General features: G+C 45.0%; 1 protein-coding gene across 1 annotated transcript in view; it reads right to left on the bottom strand.

The window, feature by feature from the left end:
- Positions 1-6481: 6481 nt before the first annotated feature.
- Positions 6482-24658, bottom strand: part of CFAP77 (cilia and flagella associated protein 77) — a 39600-nt gene continuing 21423 nt past the window's right edge. The window contains exons 2-6 of the mRNA XM_039323013.1: positions 22331-22430; positions 21282-21510; positions 13293-13398; positions 11617-11718; positions 6482-6753 (exon numbers count right to left, since the gene is read on the bottom strand). Coding sequence (XP_039178947.1) covers positions 6628-6753; positions 11617-11718; positions 13293-13398; positions 21282-21510; positions 22331-22430 — 663 coding nt within the window. The 3' untranslated portion in view covers positions 6482-6627. The remainder of the gene's footprint in view (positions 6754-11616; positions 11719-13292; positions 13399-21281; positions 21511-22330; positions 22431-24658) is intronic.

Here is a 24658-nt window from a genome sequence, read left to right as displayed (position 1 = left end):
ACTCTACAAGCTTTCATCGGCTGCGAGTCGTCCCGCTGCAGAGCTCCGGTCCTGAATACCCACCCCGGCCGCCCAGCTCTCTAAGTCAAAAGCGACCTCAGATCGATCGGATCGTCCGATCTTTACTGCAATCAAAGGCGAAATCAAATCGGACCCGATCTTTCTGGCGTTCGGAAACCAGCATGAAAGACAGCGACGAAAGCAAACTTTTGCACCCAGCCCAACGGGGGAAAGGAACCCAGTCCCAACAAATGGGAAGATGGAGAACGAGATGTGATGAGCAGGAAAAGAAAAAAAAAAAAGGAAAAAAAAGAGGAAAGGGAGGAAAGATAGACACTCTGGAAGGAAGTTTGAGGTTGGGTTGTGTTTTTTTTTCAGAACTATGGACAGTTACACGCTCCGAATGAATCTTTTCCCCCGTCCCAATAGCCCAGGGCATCAAAACTCCCAAGTCCCCTTAATGCAGAAGACCAGTGAGAATGAAAAGCACCTTTGGAAACGCTCAAAGTAGCGGACGAGGGGGATCTCCACGTCGTCTCCTCCCATGATCCTGCGGGATCCTTCGGGAGCTACCGCTTGAGGGGGGAAGATTCCGTGGTGAAACAGCCTTTCAGCACCAAGGACAGCTCCGGACGCGGCCACACGTTGCCCCGACTTTCCTTCGCAATTTCTTTCCCTTCGCCGCCGCCTCTAATCTTTCCCCTAATTTTTTTTTAAATTATTTATTTATTTTAAGCGGAGATCCCGAGCCCACGTGCCCGGCAGGCCCCCTCCGGATTGGACGGCTGTCTTTTAGGGTGACGTCACGCGCGCCCACCCGGACTGAGAAAAAAACTTGATCGCTCCTCGGTTTGATTAAAACAGACATTGAATTAATTACAGCGCTGATCCGACTGTTAACAGGCAATTGCGGCTCTGTTTGCTATCATTACATCGCTGATGAAGTTTTAAATGGGGTTATTAGCAATGCGGGGGGGGAGTAAACGAAGGAGGAGAGGAGGAACTGCTTTGGGAGGGGGTCTGCTTGAAAACGGGGGGGCGTTTTAAGCCACCCGTGTTTAGTTCTCGGAAAAGTGGGATTTGTTTTCTCTCTTAGCCGTGCCGACGAAAGGTAGATGGTTAAAAACCTTAAAGCACTCTGAGGCTAAACATCTTTATAATTTTAATGTAAAAAAGAAGAAGAAGAAGATATGAAGGAGAGAAAAGTGCTAGAAAGGCCAGCGAAGACTAAAATCGCAAGAAAGTAAACTGTGAAATTGTTCTAGCAAAGAGCATTTCATTGATCTCCTCCGGATACAAACGCTCACCCTCTCTTCCACAGCCATCCTTTACCTTTATTTATCTTCTTTAAGAAAAATCACGTCTTCTCTGAATTTTAAAGCCCTTCCCCTTCTTTTAGAAAAAGCCTCTGTCGACTTGCAAACCATTTCAGCAGAAATTTAGTGTGAAATTGGTCGCCTCCAGGTTTCACTGAAGGGCATTTTACACAACAATTAAACAGCACATGAACGGATGGTCCAGAATAAAAATACTTGTGCGGTAGGGCACCTTCGAAGCATCACCTTTCCTCTCGTTTGGACTGGGATAGCAATATTTCAAAAGGAATTTTTCAAGGCAGGTAAACCCTGCATTCAACCCTAGTGTTGAACATCTAAAGGCGACCCACATCGATTTGATTTCTCCACTCGAATTTTGGGCATAGTGATCTGTCGGCTGCAGCGCGTTGAGACCATCTGAAGGTGAAAAATGTAAAGCCCCCTCATTAAAGAAGTTGTTTCCAGTCGGAGACCCCATAAAAAGGCTGATTTTTATAAGGCTGATTTTGGCTCTGGGGGTTTTCAAGGAGCTGAAACCAGTATGACAATGAAAGGGAGGTTTTACTCACGAGTAAATGAAAGAGAAGAAAAGGAAAGAAGGAGAAAGTCAGCTTTATGTTATATTTCTGAAGGAACAAGGGTGGAAAGATAGATAGATAGATAGATAGAGAGAGAGAGAGAAATAGATAGATATAGATAGATAGATAAGTAGAGATGATAATAGATAGATAGATGATAGAGATAGATAGATAAAGATAGAAATGATAATAGATAGATAGAGATATAATAGATATAGAGATGATAATAGATAGATAGATAGAGATAGAGATGATACTAGATAGAGATAGAGATGATGATAGATAGATGATAGAGATAGAGAGAGATGATAATAGATAGATAGAGATGATGGATGGATAGATAGATAGATAGATAGATAGATAGATAGATAGATAGATAGATAGATAGATAGATAGAATTTCAAGAAAGGTCACCACCTTAAAAACCTGAACAATGAATACTTTCTAGGTATTGACAGTGAAATAATAGTCAGAGTAGAGAGAAAAGGGAGAAAAAGGGGGGGGAAGACTCGGGAGCTGGGCAGGCATAAGAGAATTGAAATAATAATAAGGTGGGCAAAAATACCCAGTCCATTCTAAACATCTGGATGAGTGGGTGTCCAACTATAATAATAATAATAATTGAAAAGGCAAAATACTGGATGGGGAAAGGCGATTCAGGGTGATTTCCTGCAGCCTTCAGCCCCAAATCGTTCCTTTTTTTCGAAAAAAAGAAAGAAGGAAGGAAGAAAGGAAGAAAGAAAACCAGCAGATTTTCATCCAATTCTTTTCATCCAATCCTCCCTATGCACAGCAACAACACACTTGCCAAACATGCACCCGAAGCAAAAGAGCCGGTTTTTAGGAGCCTCCGAAGTGCCCCTTCAAGGCGAGGCAAAAGCCCCGTGCCCTGAAGAAGTCAATCCACAACTCTGCAGGAATAATACCAGTTGTTGTGGTTGTCATTGTTATTGTAAAAAAACCCGCACAGAGAAATTTGAATGAAGTGGCAGTAACAAGAGAAGAGGCCTACTTAAAAATTAATCGTACTTAGGGGAAGGGTCTTTCAGCCGCTTCCTTTTTTAGGGATAGGGTATTTTATTTCCCCTCGCCCCCTGCTGCTTCTGCTGCTGCTCCACAGCTTTGTTAGAAATTGCCTTCTTTGGGAAGCCACGGCTTCATCCCACGGAAAACCCCCAAGAGGGTCCTTCCCCCCCTCATCCCCCCATGGGGATTTTTTGGTTCTGAAAGACCTGTGTTGCTTGAAGCCCCCCACTCTTCCGGGGAAGGTGGAGTAGGTAAGGCTAGGAAGGAAGGCAGAGGGGAAAGGAAGAAGAGAGGAAGGGAGGAGAGGACGAAGGAAGGAAGGAAAGAAGGAAGGAAGAGAAAAATATAGGAGATTCAAAGAGAGGAAGGGAAAGATTATGGCAGTGAATGAGAGAAAGAAGGATGGGAGGAGAAGGGAAAGGAAGGGAAGGAGGGAGGACGAAGACAGGGAAATTGTGGAAGATGGAAAGAGAGAAAGAGAAAGATGAGTGAATGAGAAGAATGATGGGAAGGAGGGAGGGAGGAAGGAAGGAAGGAAGGAAGGAAGGAAGATGAAATAAGTAGTTCTGTGATCATTACTGTCTTGTTGGAATTGTTTTCCTTGCTTGCTTGCTTCCTTCCTTCCTCCTTCCTTCCTTCCTTTTTTCCCTCCCTCCCTTTCTCTCTCTCTCTTTCCTTCTCTCCCTCCCTCCCTTCTTCTCTTTCCCCTTCTCATTTCCTTTTACTATCTTCCCATCCTTTTTTCTTCTCCTTCATTCCTGCCCCTCCTCTTTCCCTGCCTTTTCCTGTCCCTCTCTTCTTCTCTTCTGCCTTCTCTTCCTTCCTCTCTTTCCCTCTCCCTCACTGCCTCCCCCCCCCCCCGCCGCACTCTCTGCCCCCCTCCTGCCCCTCCCACTTCAGACTTCCTTTTGACTCAGCAGCTTGTAAGCGGAGGGGATGGTGCTTTCCCTCTGGGACTTTGCCCAGCTCCCATCTGAAGCCAAGGCCGGTTGCAAGCTGTCAGAGAACAACTGGGGGGGGGAGCAAGAGAGTTGTGGGGAGGGGGAGGAAGAGGGAGAGGGGAGGGACCAAAGCCAGACCCCCTGGTTAAAGTTTCTAATCTGACTTGAACTCTCCTCCCACACTTTCCACTCACGCAAACCTGGATAGGTGTATTTTTTGTACTTACTTTATTCCTGCTCAGAGCTAGCTTGGAGGGATGCTCTCCTGTTGTTGAGCTGCTCCCCTTTAGAGTTGTGTGCTTTGTGCAAGTGTAGCAAATGGGGTACGGTCCCCACCAGCTTACGCAGCTTGTGCAAATGCAGGTTGTGCAAATTTCAGTGGAATCCGGCAGTCCTGCGAACGATGCTGCTGCTGCGATGACTCCATCTCCATCTCCCAGGATCCTTCAGGGCCCCTTAAGAATCCTGGGAAATAGAGGCTGGGATCTTGCCCAATGCTTGGTTAGAGAAATCCATGCTAGATGGATTGTAATTAAAAGGATAATTCGGTCCAAGTCATTTACCCAGAATAACCTTGTCTTCTTCTTCTTCTTCTTCTTCTTCTTCTTCTTCTTCTTCTTCTTCTTCTTCTTCTTCTTCTTCTTCTTCTTCTTCTTCTTCTTCTTCTTCTTCTTCTTCTTCTTCTTCTTCTTCTTCTTCTTCTTCTTCTTCTTTTTAAAATGGAATATCGGCTTGCATTAGTCCTCTTCCCTCCTCTTTCTTTTTTCCTTTTATGCTTTCACCCTTTCCGCATTTATAAGCCTGAGATCTGGAACTACATTTTACAAATGAGAACTAGTTGTGCTAGTTAAGTGGCTCTAAAACCTTCTTGGGCCCAAGAGTGGGATAAATAATACTTTCAGTAGGATTAAAGAAACATTTGGGCAAGGCAGGAGCTGAGAGGTTTCTAAGTTTAGCTTTCTAAGTAGGAGCAGTTTGTCTTAAAGTTGGAAATAAGAGCAGTTGCTTTAAAATGTATGCTGTAAATAACGTTTGTATGTAAAACTTTGCATAAACCAAGGCAATTTGTTGTAAGATACTAAAACAAGGTCAGCTAAGAAATGAGACACCTCCCTTCCCCCTCCCTTTCCTTCCTTCCTTCCTTCCTTCCTTCCTTCCTTCCTTCCTTCCTTCCTTCCTTCCTTCCCTCCTTCCTTTTTCCTTTCTCTTCTTCCAATTTCCTTCTTTCCTTCTTCTTTCCTTCTTCTTTCCTTCCTTCCTTCTTCCAACTTCCTTCCCTTTTTTCTCTTCTTCCAACTTCCTTCTTTCCTTCTTTCTTTCCTTCCTTCTTCCGTTCCTTCCTTTTTCTTCCTTTCTCTTCTTCCAATTTCCTTCTTTCCTTCCTTCCTTCTTCCAACTTCCTTCCTTTTTCTTCCTTTCTCTTCTTCCTTCTGTCCTTCCTTCCTTCCTTATTCTAACTTCCTTCTTTCCTTCTTCCTTCCTTCCTTCCTTCCTTCCTTCCTTCCTTCCTTCCTTCCTTCCTTCCTTCCTTCCTTCCTTCTCTCCAAAAAATCTACCCAAAGATCACCCAACGAATTTGATACCTGAACCTCGCATTAGCTTAATCATATTCTGACCTTCTGATCTCTCCTGTTTCAAAGTTTCTGGATTTCAGTTCAAAAACATTGGAAAGTGTTTTATCCCAGTGCTGTGTCAAGGGGTCCTCGGGCTTTCAAGCGCCTTCTCCAACTTCCTGGAGATTGGGAAAGGCAGGATACTTGCACCTGTGGTATCCCCTACCTAGCCATTCAGACTTGCAAAGGGCCTTTTCTTCTGGTCCTCCTTCTCCAGAAGGATGAGAAAGATGCTCCTCAAATCTCCGGGTGCGTTTCTCCCCTGAGTTTCAGCAGTCCCCTGAGTTTGTTTTAATTTGTGCCATTGTTGGAGAATTTTACGCGGGCGAGTTGTAAAGGGGGGAAAGAGAAGTCAGAAGTCATCAGCACGAAGGAAGGAACCAAGAGAGAAGAAAAAGAGCAAGGCTGAGACTAAGTTTTGTTAGCCACATTTTTTTCTTCTCATCTCCAATCTCATCTCCAATCCATCCGGCAGGTCTTTCCCCAGGATTTCAGAATTGCCAGTGGGTGTCACTCTAAGATAAGAAGCATCTGTGCCAAAGAGGAGAAGGGAGGAAACCTATCTGGAAAAAATATAAGTCAACCTGATGACGATTCAGGAAAGGCTCTCTTACAACGGGTGAAAGAATCCAACAGTTGAAAGTTATCCCACCTTGAGGCTGCATTCATTCCACCTCCAAGCTGCTTTGGCACAGCGTGCTAAATTGTGATTTGGTGGTTAAGGGTGTGTAAGGCAAACTCGAGTTTACAGTTCAGGCCATTTGCAAGCCCCCTCCCCTCCAAAATGGGTTGATTTGCTAACCAGGTTTGTAAGGGTTCTCTTACAAAGAAGAATTGACGGTCTAACCCATCCATGGCTTAATGTTTGGACTGTCGACAGGAAGGGACAGGAGCCGATTAGAAAGTTTCCAATGGGATATAAACTATTGTCTAAAATTCAGATGAGAATTCCGAGAGAGAATTCAGATTAATTCATTCCAGAAGCATTGAAGACCAAAATAAACGCATTGGGTTAAAAATAAGTTTATTCATCGGACCATACCGTTCTCCAGTCCCAAAATAGAAACGTGCAATTAAGTCTTCTAGGTTTATTTTATTTATTTTGGTGATTCAGCCTTTCTTCTCCTCTCTCTTTCTTCTCTCTGGATATGTCTTAACAGGCTGCAGTATAAAGGCCTTGAGCTAGGGGTCCGATCCTCACAGGAACTTCTGAATGGAAGACCTCAAGCGCTTTCTTGTATGAAACATCGTCCGGGAAGGTGGAGAGGTGAGGATCAACCTAGAGAAGATGTATGTGTGTGTGTGTGTGAGAGAGAGAGAAATAGAAAGAAAAAAGAAAGAGAGAGAGAAAAAAGAAAGAAAGAGAGAGAGAAAGAGAGAGAGAGAGAGAGATCAAATTATTTCCTAGATCCAGAAAGATGTGAGGTGTTACCTTCACTAGAGACACAAATAATGAGCAATAGATTTAGAATTTATTATTTATATCCCACTGATATTGCTATATAAACAACTCAAGGTAGCGAATATACTTAATACTCCTTCTTCCATTTTTCTCTCATCCAAGAAGCTTCTTTCATTCTTCTCTCATCCAAGAAGCTTCTTCAGCTCTTCTCTCATCCAAGAAGCTTCTTTCATTCTTCTCTCATCCAAGAAGCTTCTTTCATTCTTCTCTCATCCAAGAAGCTTCTTTCATTCTTCTCTCATCCAAGAAGCTTCTTTCATTCTTCTCTCATCCAAGAAGCTTCTTGGATGAGAGAAGAATGAAAGAAGCTTCTTGGATGAGAGAAGAGCTGAAGAAGCTTCTTGGATGAGAGAAGAACGGAAGAAGCTTCTTGGATGAGAAGCGAAAGCTCTTCAAGGAAAAACAAAGTCCAGTGGCCTTTTGAAAAAACATCTTTGGGACAATCGTGACCCTGATGACTGAGAATCTCCACCGACATCTTCCATGCTTAGTGGAGGATTAGAAGAACACGGATTCCACCTTCCATACTTGACCGATCCTCACAGTGCTGTGAATGACTAGAAGGAGTTAAGGAGGCCTCTCTCCATCTCCCGTCTTCCAGTCCTCCTTTCTGCTCTTGAGATGCAGCCTCTCAGAGGACTTCCATCCTTTGGGAATGGTTGATTAAGTCTTCTCTGCCCGGGTCCACCTCAGACCCCACTTCCTGCTCTTCCCAAGGAGATTTCATGAACCATTCAGACCCCGAAAGGTAATTTCTTGATTGGCAGACCGAATCTCCAGCCGCAGAGATAATTGCGGACACGCAAGTATTAAGCCCTCAGATCTCATTAACGCAGATCAGTTGGCGTTTTCCGAATTGGACATCTAAATCCATAATTAGGCTCCTGTTTAAGTAGGCTTGTTTTATTGGGGGGGGGGGAAGAGGAGGACAAAGTGGGGGCAGCATCTCCCTTGGCTCCTGCTGAACCCGGCAGCCACAGTTTTGTTCTACATGAGTGCCCTTTGCAAATTGGGGTGTTTGAGAGCTGCTCCCCTCCTTTCGTTGAACCCTTTATCACAAGGGCCCTCGGCGCTCTCTGAGCTGGCTTGTTTTCCTGCAGACATTTCATGACCCAACTAGGTAACGTCATCAGTGCCAGGAGGGAGAGGGGTTTACAGAGAGGAAGGAGGAGGAGGAGGAGGAGAAGCAGCAGGAGGAGGAGCAGGAGGACTGTAGGGTCCTTGTGCTCTCTGGGCTTGATTGTTTTCTTGCAGACATTTCATTATCCAACTAGGTAACATCATCAGTGCTAGAAGGGAATGGGGTTTGTGAGAAGAGGAGGAGGAGGAAGAAGAAGAAGAAGAAGAAGAAGAAGAAGAAGAAGAAGAAGAAGAAGAAGAAGAAGAAGAAGAAGAAGAAGAAGAAGAAGAAGAAGAAGAAGAAGAAGAAGAGGAAGAGGAGGAGGAGGAGGAGGACTGTAAGGTCCTTGATACTGTCAGAGCTGGTTTGCCCTCCCATTTCAAAATGAATAAATGAATGTAGTTCAGTAAGAGGGTCAGCCTGACCTGTCAGGTTTACGGGTTAGATTTTGTCCGCTTTGGGGAATTTCCTGGCCGTGCTACCTGGGAGCGGAAACTCTCATTACTAAGCTGCAGAGGAACCATTGTAGAAAGTATTATTATTCCTATTATTTTCATCTCCTGCTTGTGAACTTCAGGAAAATGCCTGATGGACCACAAAATCCCGGTCCTTCTCTGGTTTGGATCATGGTTTGGTGGCTAGGAATTCTGGGAGCACCCTTGGAGGGCCGGGAAGACGCTTCGATCCCACAAAAACGTTTCCAGGGTTGTGATGTCGCCCACTTGAGCCTCTTGGCGAGTTTTTTTTTTTTTTTCCTAAGTGGGTGCCTGGTCCGGCGCATTTTGTACGTTTAAAGGCGGCTAAGCTAAGATTCCATGGCCGGGACGAAGCCCAGACGGCAACTCCTTGCTCGCAATCCGCCGGGCCTACAAGTTTCCGCTTTCCCTGCCGATTCACACACCTTTACACAGCAAACCGGCTTTCCCCGTGCAACCCATCACTCGTCTTCATTGTCAAAGGCTTGGCAGGAAAATAAGGAGAGATGCTAAATCTTTTATAAGGTCAACGTGCAAGCAGCTGTCAAACAAGAAAAGAACTTAGTGGAGAAGACAACCCTCCTGGAGAAGCTGGGGGGGGGGGAATAAAGAAAGAAAGAAAGAAAGAAAGAAAGAAAGAAAGAAAGAAAGAAAGAAAGAAAGAAAGAAAGAAAATATTGCTTATTAAGCCCACAGGCCTGGGCCTGGCCAAGGTGTCTCCGTTTTGTGTCAGTAATTTGTGGTGTCAGAGGATGGGGGGGGGGGGAAAGAGGAATCATCCAGTGCCGAAGGGGCCAAGCTGGTGTCGGGGGAGTCATTAACACACCAGGAACGGCCTCGGTGCCTAATTGGAACCGCTGGGCATTATCAGCGGAGAATTCGCCTCCGCTCCCTGACAGCTTACGGCTTTCATGCCCTAAAATAATAGTCCACTTGTCAATGTAAAGGACCATTAAAAACAAACCGTTTTGATTTAATTGGCGGGACGGGGGCTGCAGCGGGGGCGGGGGGGGAGGCGGCCAGGTGAGATACCTCATCAGCCTGCGATGTATGTGTGTTTTTCCCCCCTTAATTTTCCATTCCCCCCCCCCAGTGATGGTTGTCTTTCCCTCACTCCTTTTTCTTTGCATTCCCTTCTTCCCTCTCTCTTGGACCTGGCTTCCAATCCTCTTCCTTTCATAAACTGCCTGTGAGTTAAAACATCATCTCTACCAGGTTGCTTCCGATAGGAATGTCAACCGAGAACGTGACAGATGAGCAGGTCGCTTGGAGAGCGGGCTTTATAAACCTCAAACATGGGCCTTGTGCTGGGGGAAAAAATCAAGCGAGTGATCAAGCAACCAAGCCGGGACTATCGTGGTTGGCTTCCCACAACCCAGAAACCCAGAAGTAAACAGGGGAACTGGGTTTCCTATGGCTTTGCAAATCCATGTGAAAAGGACCAGGGGTGATATGATAGCTGTCTTCCAGTATATGAGGGGCTGCCACAGAGAAGAGGGGGGGGTCAACTTATTTTCCAAAGCACCAGAAGGCAAGACAAAAAACAACGGATGGAAACTAATCAAGGAGAGAAGCAACCTGGAATTAAGGAGAAACTTCTTGACAGTGAGGACAATTGACCAGTGGAACTGCTGGCCTCCAGAAGTTATGGGTGTTCCATCACTGGAGGTTTTTAAGAAGAGACTGGACAGCCATTTGTCCAGGATGGTCTAGGGTCTCCTGCTTGAGCAGGGGATTGGAGTAGATGACCTCCAGGGTCCCTTCCAACTCTGTTATTCTGTAAAAGATTCCGTTTTTTAAATCCAGAGGGAGCCATTAAGGAATAATCTACTGTATCAAATTTTGAAGGATAGTTCTGGGCTTCGCAACTGGAGACTCCCTTGGGGAGAGTATCGACAAACATGAGCTCACCGCCTGATTTTTTTTTTCCGTTAAAAGAAGAAGAAGAAAAAACAGAAGACAAACACCTCCAATTTAACCAAACCGAAGACTTCTAAATTTGAGAAAATATTTTGCACTTCCCTCTGCTTCTTAGAGCGAGCGCTCCACTCCATAACTTTTGAATTCAGCCTCTGAGAAAAAAATGTCCTGGTTGTTAGTGCGACACTCGAACAGTTGACATTTTTGTTGAAATGATCCGGCATCCACATTTTCCTTAGACAAGGAGCTGTCACAAGTTTGCTTGCTCCTTTTTAAATAATAATAATAATTTATTAAACTGATAGGCCCCTGGTTTCCGACCAGCGAACTCAACAGGAGAAGTCAGATTCACTTAAGGACCTCACGATTCACTGAACGACTGCAGCAATTGGCTAATCCACCCTGGCCGAAAAAGTCAAAGGTTAAGCGGGCACGACGTGCTTAAAATGGCTGTCTTGCTTAGCAACAGAATTTCTGTTCCGAGCTGTGGCCGTTAAGTCGAGGCGTGCCGATACAGATAGCCCTTGACTTACAGCAGTTCATTTAGTGACCGTAATGGCACTGAAAACAGTGACTTATGACCGTTTTTCACACTTACAACCGTTGAGGCACCCCCCCCCCGTGGTCACATGATCAGAATTCAAAAGCTTGGCAACTGACTCACATTTATGACGGTCGCGGCGTCCCAGGGTCATGTGATCCCCATTTTGCGACCTTCTGACAAGCCAGGTCAGTGAGAAAGCCAGATTCACTTAACAACCGGGTTACTAATTTAACAACGGCGGTGATCCGCGTAACGAATGGAGCAAAACGGGACAAAACTCGATTAGCAAATTTCTCAGAAAGTTTGGGCTCAAGGGTGTGGCGTAAGTCAAGGACTCCCTGCATTGGCCAGGTCCACAATCTTCTCTGACTAACGCGGTGTGTGTGTGTGTGTGTGTGTGTGTGTGTGTGTGTGTGTATCTGTTCGAGGGAATCCGGTTGTCAAGAAACGGATTCGCACCCTTGCCAACCGCAGAAGTCAGCCAAAGCATTCGGACGACAAACGCTGGAATTGCCCAAGGATTTCGGCCGTTTAAATCCGAATTTACTCAGGGGATGGCTACTGGGTGGCCATCCTCTGCCTTCCCGTTCAGAAGAAGCCCTTCTGAGGGCCAGACCCACCTTTTGGAAATAGGGGATACGCCAAAGTTCCTCCTTTTTCATTGGCGGCTGGTACTTCCTCAGCAAACACGTCCGGGTCTCGTAGAATTTCCCCCGACGCTTCTAAAACAAATCAAATGAGCACGCCAGACTTAGGTCACCAAGAGGAACATGTGAAACATATAAATACACTGGTGCTGTATTTGTTTGGGGGAGACCAACCTCAACTGAAGAAATAAAGTGGGCTGCTCGCTCATGGGCCACACTGTCGCCAGCCTGGCGAGGTGGGACAGGCAGGAAACACATATGGAGAAGGGGCCCTTGTTTGCTTTCTGGAAGATGTTTTATGACCCAGCTAAGTAACGTCATCTGTGCTAGCGGCACATATGGATGAACTCTTTGAGGAACTTTATCGTAAAGGTGCATTAACAGAACCTTGCAGAAATGCCATCTCGTCTCTCCCACCACCTTTACAGCTCACAAAACTAGGGAGGATCCCTACGGCAACATTGGTCACATCCCCAGTTCTTCTACAGGCTCAACTTCCCCTTATGTGATCGTTGTCTAGTCTGTGGCTCTTCCACCTGCCTCACATGGTTATTCCCTGTCAGCCTTACCAGACAGATGAAATAGGAAGTACAATCGGAAGCACTAACTCTTAACTTTATTGCAAAGCTAACGGAATCTTGCCAGTCTGAAAGTCCATCTTTCCACCCTTTAATAATGAAACTAGAGAGGATCCCTTCTGAGTTGTTGGCCATGCCCTGGTTCCTTTTGTGGTTCCTGAGTTGCCTCTTATCCATCTGCTCTCCTGACTGTGATTCCTTCTTCAGTCTCCAAGGTCATTCCCACATACCATTTCGGTGAAATGACTTGGCTATCCCTGAATGGTTGGAAGTATTGGAAGCTTCTTGAAAAGACCTTGATTGCTGGTGGCTATTAACTTATCACATGTTCTACAGACATGGTTGGGAAGAATATGGAAAATTGTTGAAGCATGGTCAAGAGAGCAGCAGTTTTGGAGACTTAATTGGGGACCCAAAAGTTTGGTTCCCATGCTGAATATTTGGAAACTAAGAAATCTTATCTCCCAATCATGCCAGTTGCCTTTATGTTTGTTTGATGGCTTCTCATGCAGATGAGATACTTCTTGAGGAAGATATCTGATTGTTTCTATTTATGCCACACAATTAGCATGCCACACATGCTGGGATCATCATAACACATTTGATAACCAGGTCATTTGAAGACTTAACTTTTACTTTCAAAGGACATCAAACAAGTTGTAAGTAATAAATGAAGAAGAATAAAAGAAATAAACACCATTAACTCCAAAAGACAAATGACAAAAAAACCCAAGACATGTTTGCTGATTTTCTTCAGAAAGCAGTTCCATCAAAGAAGAGATCAAACTATTTAGACCAGAGCGTCTTAACCTTGACAACTTTTAAGATGTATGGACTTCAACTTCCAGAATTCCTCAGGCGCCATGGTGGGAGGTGAAGTCCATGTGTGCTGGCTGGGAGTTGAAGTCCACGCATCTTAGGGTTCCTAAGATTGAGAAACAATGAAGTAGGGTTGTTTCCCTACATCACGTTAAACCAGATTATGGGTTCTAAGTCCAAGAACTTGTCTACAAGAGAAAGGTCTTGAGAAGAGGGTCAGCAAACCAAAAGTCCTTCTCAAAGTCATCCAACCTTTTGTTTCTTCTCAGCTTTTTCAGCTTTGATGACCGCCCTCTGCTCATCCATCCAAATCTCTCTATATTTGTGCTGCAGCAGATCAAAGAAAGGCGTTGAGGGTCTGGGGAGATGTTAGAAGGAAAGGGAGAAGAAAGAATCAGTGACAATGACAAGAACGTCAATGACCTCCTCATAACCACAGATCACACTAAACCACGATACAGTGAGTTTGATCTTGGAAGCCCAACATCTGAATTCCCTACCTGCCTCTTAATCAGAAAGTTTTCTTGGCCACATCCATGGACTTCACATTATGGAACTTTGACTCCATCGGCCAAGTTATTATGGCCCCTTCTTTCTGCTCCTTGCCTTTTTTAGGTCTTAATTTTATTTGATACACAGCCATGTCTACTGTTATCTCAGTAGCTTGCTAGGAAGGGGCAGTTGATATGGATTCATCCGTTTGTCCATTCATTTACGTATTTAGTTGAGGAAAAAGGGAACACATTCTTCCTGATTTTTGACCCCCGTAAACCAATCTTCTTCTCCTCCTACAACATTCTTAACAATGCCAATTGCATGGTTGCTGAGCTTCAGAAGAGGGTTGTTGATTTCCCAGTCCCATGGCAAAGTGTGAACCATCCCATGCGATCTCAGAGATCGTGGGCACCAACCTTCCCCATTTGGACCTAGTTGTGTTCCTTAAATTGAAGAAATGTACAAGAATCCTACACATACTGACAATTGGCTCTCTGCACCTGTTCTCCATCGACCAAAGTAGCCATAAGTTTCATCAAAGATTGTAATAGACGCCCTTTGACCCCCGCTGAGTGCTTCTAAGAGAAGCCCACCATCATTATTTTCCTTCAGGAGAAGCTAACCACCACCCCTTGCTTCTAGGAGAAGACTGGACCACATCAGAAGCAGAACTTCTATGCCGAATTCCACAGAAAAAACTGCCTTTAAAAACAAGCCAGCGTTTTCCTGTTGACCAAGTCTCTGCTGTTGCTCAGTTTATCCCTTACCTAACGAAGTGTTCTGATGACCTCAAAAGCTTGCTCGCTCTTCGGTAGACCAATACCTGGCCTCATAAAGGAAGCACTTGAACACAAACTCTGCAATTCTTCCTCCTCTTTGGCCTTACAACCCCAAAATGTCAAGGGCTCTAGTCGGTATTTTATTTTTTGGTCTTTCTGCATGCATGTCAATAGCTGCCCTTCTTATTTTGCTCCTGGCATGACTTTTATCGCTAATTATGTCTTCCCACATGCTTCGGAAGAGGCTTAATCTCTGCTCATGTTGGCTAATGATGTTACGCGCTTGATCAAGTGCTGTCCATCCCAAGGGGCCGCTCTTAGAGAAAGAAACGGCTTCCCCCTCCCCACAAGTTGGGGGCAGGGTGCCACGGATCACACCAAGGCTGAGGCGTGCAGAATAGTTTTGGAGCCTGGCCACAATTCTGGTCCATCCCTCATCACCCAATTCTGCTGATTTAGCCCATCACAAAGAACTGAGGGGCTGCCAGAAAGAAGAGGGGAGGGGTCAACTTATTTTGAAAGTAAATCACCAGAAGGCAAGGCAAGAAGCCACGGATGGGAACCAACCAAAGAGAGAAGCAGCCTAGAATCAAGGAGGAATTTCTTGACAGTGAGGACAATCGTGGTGACTTCTGTATGTTTGGTTCCATGTGTTCCTCACCCAATCTGCCTTCTCTGGATGACTGCTGGTCTGGGGACTGTGGCAAAGAGACAACCATTTAGATTCTGTTCTGGGTTGTGTTCCAGATTCTAGCCAAATTTCCTCCATTTGTAGATTCTGGTCCTTCATCCAACCTTGGTTTATATCTTGGGGTTATAGTTCAGACCTTCTGCATGTCTGTCTAGCTTCCTCCCATCTATCCATTCATCCTCTATCTGTCCATCTTTCTCTCTCTCTCCTTCCCTTCCTCCCTCCATCTTATCTATCTGTCATTATCCATCCATCTATCTATCCGTCTGTCTGTCTATCTGTCTGTCATTATCCATTCTTTCTTCTCTCCATACGTCCATCCATCCATGCATCCATCCTACTTATTTATCATTTACCTGCCTGTCTATATCTATCCATCTTTCTCTCTCTCCTTCCTTCCCTCCCTCCATCTTATCTATCTAGCTGTCATCATCCATCCATCCATCTTCTATCTATCTATCTATCTATCTATCTATCTATCTATCTATCTATCTATCTATCTAGATTACTTTTTCTCCCCACCCATCCCTTCATCCATCCATCCATTCTAGTTATTTATTGTTTAGCTGTCTGTTTCTGTCCATCTTTCTCACCCTCCCTCCCTTTCCTCCATTCCTCCATCTATCTATCTATCTATCTATCTATCTATCTATCTATCTATCTATCTATCTATCTATCTATCTATCCTTCCATCTGTTCTATCTTGTTTGGAAGACACTCAGAAGAGAATTCCCCACTGAATCCCTTCTCATTAGACCCTCTAAAATATATTTATGCAGGCTTTCAAAACTACTCCCTTTCACCAGGCACCTATTCCTCCCCTCCTTTTGTATTTTTAATAAACTCCTCTGCTAAATAATTTTCAAGAGCTAGGAAGTCCTTAGGTGAGGAACTTAAAACCCTCTTCCACCTGGCTGTAGCAGCAAAGACGTCGGGAGTGAGCTTTCTGGAAACCTACCTGCTTTTTTTTTTTTTGCTTTTTTTTTAATGAGATCCCTTTCTCTGCCAAATAATTTTTTTTTAAGAAAAAAAAGGCCATAATAAACTATTAACGGTATTTTAAAATCAAAATTGCAGGAGTTTGAAATGAATGACAAACTCTTCCATTTTTTTTAAATAGATGGGAAGACTCTCTCTTCCCTCCCCTCCCCTCTTCTCTCTAAAAATGGAATCCGAGATGAAAAGAAACAATCGTTATAATTTGCAAATAGGAGGCTGACACTTTTTGGGGATGTACACGTGTTCCATCCTGACAGGTCTGATTTGCTTTTGGGGCAGAACCGTTCTCTATGGGGATTAGAACAGAGTTTTCCCACTGACGGGTCCGTCACAGCCTCGCAGCTCATTAAAACTTTTTTTTCAATTTTAATTTTTTGTTTTCTGGAACGGAGAGTGAAATTTCCCAAGGAACATCAGAATCTTCTAAGGGGGTTTCAGAAGACGGGGGGGTTGAAAAGGGTTTCAAGGGGAAAGCCTTGGGTGTGACAAACCACATTTTAGTTACACCTCCCTGTGCCCAAGCGGGCAAAATAATTGGTCATCAGTGGGTGCTAATTTGAAAGAATAGCCAGAGGCTGTTATTTCTTTTCCTCTTTTCTTTCTTTTTTCTTAAAATTCCTGGGAAATCGGTGACGGCAGAGAAAGTACTCATCTCCAGAGGATGGGTGTTGATGCTACCAGCTTCAGAAGAAACAGCGGTTTTGTTAAAATTAAAACCTCGGTAGGAGAAGAGAACGTCGGAGGAGCGAGGTGAGCTGGGAACAAACGTAGCATCACAGCACTTGGGAGCAAGGAGGTGTCAGCTTCCTCTGAAAACTTTCACGATGGCAAAACTTACAAAACGCATCTTTTCAGACCTGACAGTCGAGGCCTGAGTTGATGGCATAGGCTGGCTGTTCCTGGCCCAGCACAGAGATAACCCAGAGCAGATGAATCCCAAGAAAGAAGAATTGAGAGGTGACAATGATAGGAAACTAAGCGTGGCCTGAACAAACTTTATTTATGTTGGGAAATTGCCAGTCGAGGCTGGAAGGAGGGGTCAAGCAGGGAACTAGCTCTGAGTCTTCGCATGGCTGCAAAGGCATAAATGTGACTCCCCCGAAGATCCATTAAACATTATTTGGGTGTTCTCAGGAGAAGCTAAAACTAATATGCTGAAGTGGAGGCTCTTAACAGATAGCGACATGCTGTGTGAATATGGAGAGATGCAAAGTCCGGCTCATCTGCTGATATGTCGGCTACTACCAGCAACGTGTACTGACAATGACTTATTTTGGGCCAATGACAAAACCAGGAAGGTGGCTTCATTTTGGCAGTCTAAAGTTTGATGGAGGAGGAGGAGGAGGAAGAAGAAGAAGAGGAGGAGGAGGAGGAGGAGGAGAAGGAGAAGAAGGCAAGCAGTCCTCACCTTATGACTACCTGCATTCATGAGTGTCCTAAACAAATGTATATGGCTGTCAACTCACAAATGGGGACTCTGGGCAGCTTACGAACAGACAGACCCCTGGCACTGTGAGCAGATTCAGGGAGGATTTTTTTTAATAAGCTTCCAAAATTTGTGACATCTCTCTTGGTGTTCTCCTTTTTTGGGGGGGTATCCATTCTGCAAATCCTAAATCAAGCGTGATGCACAAATTAGTGGTGACAGTGGTTGTGCCCTGAAAGAAATAATTCTTTGTTGAATTGACCACCCTTATATCTGGGGGGAACTTGACACCAATCCTATTTTCCAGCTGGTTGGAACTGCAGGAGACGTCTAGGCAGGAACCATCTGGAGCAAAAGACCATCAGGAATGGATCTCTTCCATCTGACTTCCTCCTCCTCCTCCTCCTCCTCCTCTTCTTTTTCTTTTTTTTTCTTCTCTTTTCCTTTCCCTCCCTTCTCTTCTAAATGTCTGGAGACTAAATTGTATGATGAACAGTTGAGGTATGTCTGGTCTACCGAAGAGAAAGATTAGGGGGGAGATGACAAGTGTCTTCTAATACTTGAGGGGCTGTGGCAGAAAAGAGGGGATTGATTTATTCTCCAAAGCTCCAGAGGGCAAGACAAGAAGCAACGGGTGAAAAAGCATGTTAAAGAGAAATCCAGCCTAGAATGAAGGAGACCTGTCCTGACAAGGAGAACAATTGATCAGTGGAATGGCTTTCTTCTGGAAGTTCTCTGCGTCCTGGTGACCAGAACTGGACACAGTATTCCAGGTCTGGTCTTACCAGCCCTTCTTCCAAAGGAAACAGACGTGCTTCCCATTGTGTGTGTGGCAGAGACAAGCCACTTCAACCATCTCAAAAGCTGATGAATGGAAGCCATGCGCTCAACATAGAAGTCCCCATTCCCACAGAGGAACACACCTGGCAGCCTGTTTGCAAACAAGGCCAGCCGGGAGAAAGAACCTCGTGTTGCAAAAACCTGGTTTTGCACCAGGCGACCCTTGTAAAGATCAGAAACCGGTGCGCAGAGCTGCGCCACCTGACTGAAGGGAACCCCTTGGGGGTCTGCGGGAAACTTACCTCTTCCTCGTTAGTGCTGACCTTGGTAGGAGCCGTTGGCGGCTGATGAATAGGCTACGATCCCCTGATCAGACTCCGGGGAACAGCCATATTATCTGCTATTGTCCCATCTGTGTCTCCCTCCCCCCCACTTTCATCCCTGGCTATAAATCTCTGTCCAAAACTTAAGAGCAAAAGAAGGAGGGAGGGGGAAGGATGTGAAAAATGTCCTTTTTATGGGAGCTCATGACAAAAGCCAGCCGGGAAGGAAATCAGAAGGGAAGCAAAAGGGATTGCAGGTTGGGGTGAGAGGCAAACACCGAGGAAGGGGTGACATGAGTAGAAATCAGAGCCAGCCAGGAAGGCTCCATTTTAGAATAACCTGGTTGTTTCAAAGTAAACAGCAAAGAGGAAGATAACTTGGTAAAAAAAAGCGATGGAGAAGTTAGAAAAACAAGAGTAACAAAATCGGAAGGGACCGTGGAGGTCTTGTAGTCCAACCCCCTGCTCAAGCAGGAGACCCTATAACATTCCAGACCAATGGCTGTCCAATCTCTTCTTAAAAACCTCCAGTGATGGGGCACCCACAACTTCTGGTGGCAAGCAGTTCCACTGGTTAATTGTTCTCCCTGTCAGGAAATTTCTCCTTAGTTCCAGGTTGCTTCTCCCCTTGATTAGGTTCCATCTGTTGCTTCTTGTCCTGCCTTCTGGTGCTTTGGACAATAAATTGTCTTCTAAATCTTCTTTGTGACAGCCCCTTAGATATTGGAAGACTGCTATCATGTCACTCCTAGTCCTTCTTTTCATTAAACTGGACATTCCCAATTCCTGCAACCCATGCTCCAATCAATCCATCTCAACCAACCAACCAACCAACCAACCAATCAATCAGAATAGAGCTGGAAGGGACTTTGGAGGTCTTCTAGTCCAACTCCCTGCTCAGGCAGGAGACCCTATAACATTCCAGACAAATGGCTGTTCAGTCTCTTCTTTACAACCTCAAGTGATGGAGCACCCACAACTTCTGGAGGCAAGCAGTTCCACTGGTCAATTGTTCTCCCTGTCAGGAAATTTCTTCTTAGTTCCAGGTGGATTCTCTCCTTGATCAATTTCCATTCATTGCTTCTTGTTGTCCCCTTCTTCTTTGTGTCAGCCCCTCAAACACTGGAAGGCTGCTATCATATCTCTCCTAGTCCTTCTTTAGACTAGACCAGGGATAGGCAACCTTGGCTCTTTTATGACTCGTGGACTTCAACTCCCAGAATTCCTGAGCCAGCCATGCTTGAAGTCCCCGAGTCATAAAAGAGCTAAGGTTGCCTACCCCTGGACTAGACATCCCCAATTCCAGCAACCGTCCTTTATATGTCGTAGCTTCCAGCCCCCTGATCATCTTTACTGCTCTTCTCTGCACTCTTTCTAGAATCTCAACATCTTTTAGCTGAGATTTTTAGCAGCGCTCGGGCTATAAGCTCCTAAATTTACTAACCCAGAATAAGGGGTTAAACCCTCTTTTCTCCCTCCTCCTTCCCATTCTCTTTTTAAACCCAAAGTGGCTGTAATAATCCAACAATTAGCTTTGATCTACACCCTGTTTTTAAAGTGCGGGAATAAATACCCCAGGCCAGCCCACTTAAAAGGCAGCGATTAAAGAAGATCAGAGACGGACTCTAATAACTGGAAATGAACAGCTCACCCTTTTGCCATTTTTTTTCTGGGTTGGGATGGATGTCCCATGTGTTATTTATTAATATGAAAACAAGACTGTTGGGTGGGGGGCGTACGAGGCCGTTGAAGGATTTTTTTTTCCTGGGCAGTCACTTAACCTCCGTTTATGAAGAAATAAGGAAAATTTGGAGCCGGTTCTGCGGGGCCTGTTGTGCGGGAAATCAATGGCTGTCACGGCTTAAAAGCTCTTTGTTTGCCCTCGAACTGACAATCCTTGTCATAGCCATGATGGCTTAGTTGTAATCAAGATAAAGCTTTATGGCCAAGGCTTTGGAGCCGCCCCAACCTTGCATTTTCATATGGCTGCAATTAATGTTAATGCGGGCGATGAAAATGGTCATTAAAGACCATTTTAAAATCCATCGCATTTGCATATGCAAATCGGTGCCATTTGCTGGCGGGTGGCCTCTTTAATCACCCCCTCCGCCCGCAAATAATCCTTTCCCTCTCGCTTTTTTTTTTGTCCTTTTATTTAAAACAAGGAAAATAAAATCTTTAGTGCCAATTAGCTTTTTAAAATGAAATCGATCACCAAGCACGCTCACCAGGAGCAAAGGCCCCGGAGGAGCCGGAAATTTTAAATAATTATTTGAAACCTTCTGGTAGCTAAACGAGACGGTTGTCAAGTGGCTTTCGCCCCATTTTACGACCTTCCTTTCTCGCCACTGCGGCTAAGCAAATCGCTGCTAAATTAAGTTGCAGCCCGGGTCGTTGAGTGAAAGTGACTTGCCCTGTTGACTTGGCTGGTGAGAAGGACGCAAGAGGGGATCCACATAACCGCCGGGACACTGTGACCGTCACAAAGATAAACAAACCCAGTTTTGATCTGCGATGGTCATAAGTGCGATTGTAAATCACTTCCTGACGTTCTGCCTCCTAGCATTTTCATGCTTCTATCTAGGAAGCCTTAGACACCACACCAAATGCAACGAACACCCACACACCCCGGATGTTCCCTGTACCTCCAACGATTGGAATGCTTCGTAAATGAAAAGGAATGCCAAGAAATGATTGGATTCAGGCCTCCACCCCAACTCCTTTGATGGGAAGCCCTCTGCCTCTCACCTTGCTGGCCTTCCATAGGTCATGTCTGGAGGGACTTTGGGAGGAGTCCTCTTGAAGCGGCGTTCGTCCTCCACGTTGACATGGAAGTCCTTCATCTTGCGGTACAAGTTCTGCTCGTGGACTGTGACGTAGCCGTCCTTGACCGCGTGAAGGTTGGTGGCCAAGTAATCGCGGGGTTTCTCCTTCTCCAAAATAATTCTGGGCTTCATGACGTGCCAGTGGCAAATGGCTGGGAAAAGAGGAGAAGTTGAGGAGACATTCAAAGGAGGCACCTCAGAAAGCAAGGAAAGAAGAATTGCAGAAGAACAGAGTTGGAGATCTTCTCGTCTAGTCTAACTCCCTGCTCAGGCAGGAGACCAAATGGTTGTTCAGCCTCTTCTTAAAAAACTGGAGAACCCACAACTTCTAGAGGCAAGCTGTTCCACTGATTAGTTGTTCTCAGTGTTAGGAAATGCCTCCTTAGTTCTAGGTTGCTTCTCTCCTTGATTAGTTTCCATCCGTTGCTTCTTGTCCTGTCCTCTAGTGCAGGGGTCCCCAATCCCTGGTCTGTGGACCGGTCCTTGTCTGCGGCATGCCGGCAACCGGTCCACACAAACAAGCAAAGCTCCATCCGCGGGATGCAGGCAGCACACAAAACCACGCACCCTCTGGTCCGTGGAAAAACCTCTCTCCACGGAACCGGTCCCTGGTGCCCAAAAGGTTGGGACCTCTGCTCTAGTGCTTTGCAGAATAGGTTGACTCTCTCTTCTCTGTGACAGCTCCTCAAATATTGGAAGACTGCTATCATCTTCCCCCTAGTCCTTCTCTTCGTTGGACCTAGTTCCCCTAAACATTCATTGTAGGTTTTAGCCTCCAATCCCCTAAGCAACTTTGTGGCTCTTCTTCGCCCTCATTCTAGAGTGTCAACCTCTTTTTTGAAATCAAGAGGTAGCAGCTTTCTTGAGTCGAAGCTGGGTGAAAAACACAACCCAACATTTCTCCCGTTCTCGGTGGTGTGAAGGGACCTCTTTTGCATGCCCAGATGTGATCCACACGATCGGTTAGCTTACCTTCAGGGACCCCTCCATCCATTCCGTGTAAATACAATCCATAGTTAAAATCATAACCCGGAAGGGTGTAGTTACTTCTGCGGGGTCTTCCCAGTTCTGGCTGCAAATACAAATTCATTGGCGAGTTATCCATCAATGTATATTTTTTGCAAGCCCCAATCTCTAGGATTGTACAGGTAGTCTTCAGCTTACGATCACAACTGGGATCAGAAATTCCATCGCTAAGCAAAGCTATCATTAAGTGAGACAGCCCAAATTTTCAACCTTTTTTTTGGCTAGGCTGGTGAAGCAAATTGGTTAGCTAAGTGATTGGCGTGTTTGGAGAAAAGCGTTTTAATCAACAATAGAATAGAATAGAATGGAATGGAATGGAATGGAATGGAATGGAATGGAATGGAATAGAATAGAATAGAATAGAATAGAATAGAATAGAATAGAATAGAATAGAATAGAATAGAATAGAATAGAAGCTGGAAGGGACCTTGGAGGTCTTCTAGTCCAGCCCCCTGCTCAAGCAGGAGACTACTGGCAACCCAGCAGAAAGAACCCACCCAGAAGTGTCGAAATGAAACAAAGTAGTTGTGGCTGGACAAATTTCCCGTGCTTCTTTGAGCAGCCTTTCACAACGGGGCCAAGTCAGGAAAAGATCAACGGTGAAGCAGAAAAAAAGTTGGCCCGGCCAAGACAAATATGTCAGAGTTGAACGAAAGACTTTAATGAAGCTTGAAGAGACACAACAAGCTCGTAACCTACGGACCAATTTTATTTAGTTTTCAAATTAACTCCCTTTCTTTCCCCCAGGTGTCCCCCCCACCCACCCCGGCTTTGCAGTGTCTGTGGGATTCATTGACCCCTGATTGTCCTTTTTGTCTTGATCGAGGTCTCCATGGTGAAGCCAGGCAGAGATTAGCTGGCTTTGCAAGTTTCGGACTTTTCAACCGAAATTGAAGAGAAGAAGTGAGGTTGGGACGGCTGCCGACAGAGTGGGTGGGAACCCAAGAGGCTATTTTTTTCTTTCTAAGCTCGTATTTTGACAATGGAAAATCGGTTTTGTTTCTTTTCTCCCCCCCCCTCCATTGGTTGAAGGAGGTTGCAAATCCCGCCGGTAAAATGCTTAAAATGTCTTTCCAAGTTTTGTTCCGGCAATTTTCAAGACAAGCCCACCCACAGGTTGTTAAGGAACAGACTCACAAAACTCTGTGTCAGATAAGGACTAAAATCTCTGGAAAGAGAGAGAGAGAGAGAGAGAGAGAGAGAGAGAGAGAGAGAGAGAGAGAGAGAAGAAGAAGAAGAAGAAGAAGAAGAAGAAGAAGAAGAAGAAGAAGAAGAAGAAGAAGAAGAAGAAGAAGAAGAAGAAGAAGAAGAAAGAAAGAAAGAAAGAAAGAAAGAAAGAAAGAAAGGAAGAGGAAGGAAGGGAGAGAGAGAGAAAGAGAGAAAGAAAGAAAGAAAGAAAGAAAGAAAGAAAGAAAGAAAGAAAGAAAGAAAGAAAGAGAAACAGAAGAAAAAAAAAACAGAAAAGAGGGACTGGCCTAATATGATGGGATCAAATCCTTTTTAAAAAAAAAAACCAGAAAAAAATCAAAGTTTAAAGAGATATGGACCATTGTCAGCATGTTAGGTGAAGCTGTGAGTCCCGGCGGTCCTCGACTTACGACGTCTCTGTTGCTATTCAAAGTGGTCATTAAGGGAAACAACCTGGTTTCTTAGTCTGGACTTTCGGTCCCTGTCTTAAAAATCATTTTTAAAGTCTTTGAAAAGACTGGGCAGCCATTTGTCTGAAATGTGTCGCCATTCTCCCTGCTGGAGCAGAGGGTCAGACTAGATGACCGCCCAGGTTCTTTTCAACTCTTGTTACTCGATGTCTGTCTGTCTGTTTAAGTCAAGTTGGAGGTTTTTGTTTTTGTTTTTTCTTCCTAGCCCCCTAGGGGAAAATAACCACCACCACCAAATCCTGATCAAATTACACCCTCCTCTGTTTTTCGTTTTTAATTTAGCCCTAAAAGCAGATGGCCTCCCACCCAGCCTTGATTCCATGTAGGATTTTCGCTTCCCTGGGTAGAACCAGCGTTTTTCCTGCTCTCCATGGCTCTCCTCAAGAGCGGATAACTTCATTAAAAGTCATTAAACCTCATTAAGATGTTATTTCACCGGCCTTATTTCCCGCCTCACCATTCTAATTAAAACCGACGCCGTCTATCCTTGGAAGATACCCCTGTCCAGTTTTCCCTCTGTACAGAGATTCTCTGGGGTTTTTTCCCCCCACGTTTGGGCAAGGAGGACCTCAAGCATCTCAACTGGGTTCATGGAGCTTCCTTCGGAGGTGTCCCC

Source organism: Crotalus tigris, unplaced genomic scaffold, assembly GCF_016545835.1.
Source record: "Crotalus tigris isolate CLP2741 ecotype Arizona unplaced genomic scaffold, ASM1654583v1 scf7180000024153.1733885, whole genome shotgun sequence".
Taxonomy (NCBI): Eukaryota; Metazoa; Chordata; class Lepidosauria; order Squamata; family Viperidae; genus Crotalus; species Crotalus tigris.
Note: the sequence above shows the minus strand (reverse complement) of the source record. Positions and strands in the feature narration are given on the sequence as shown.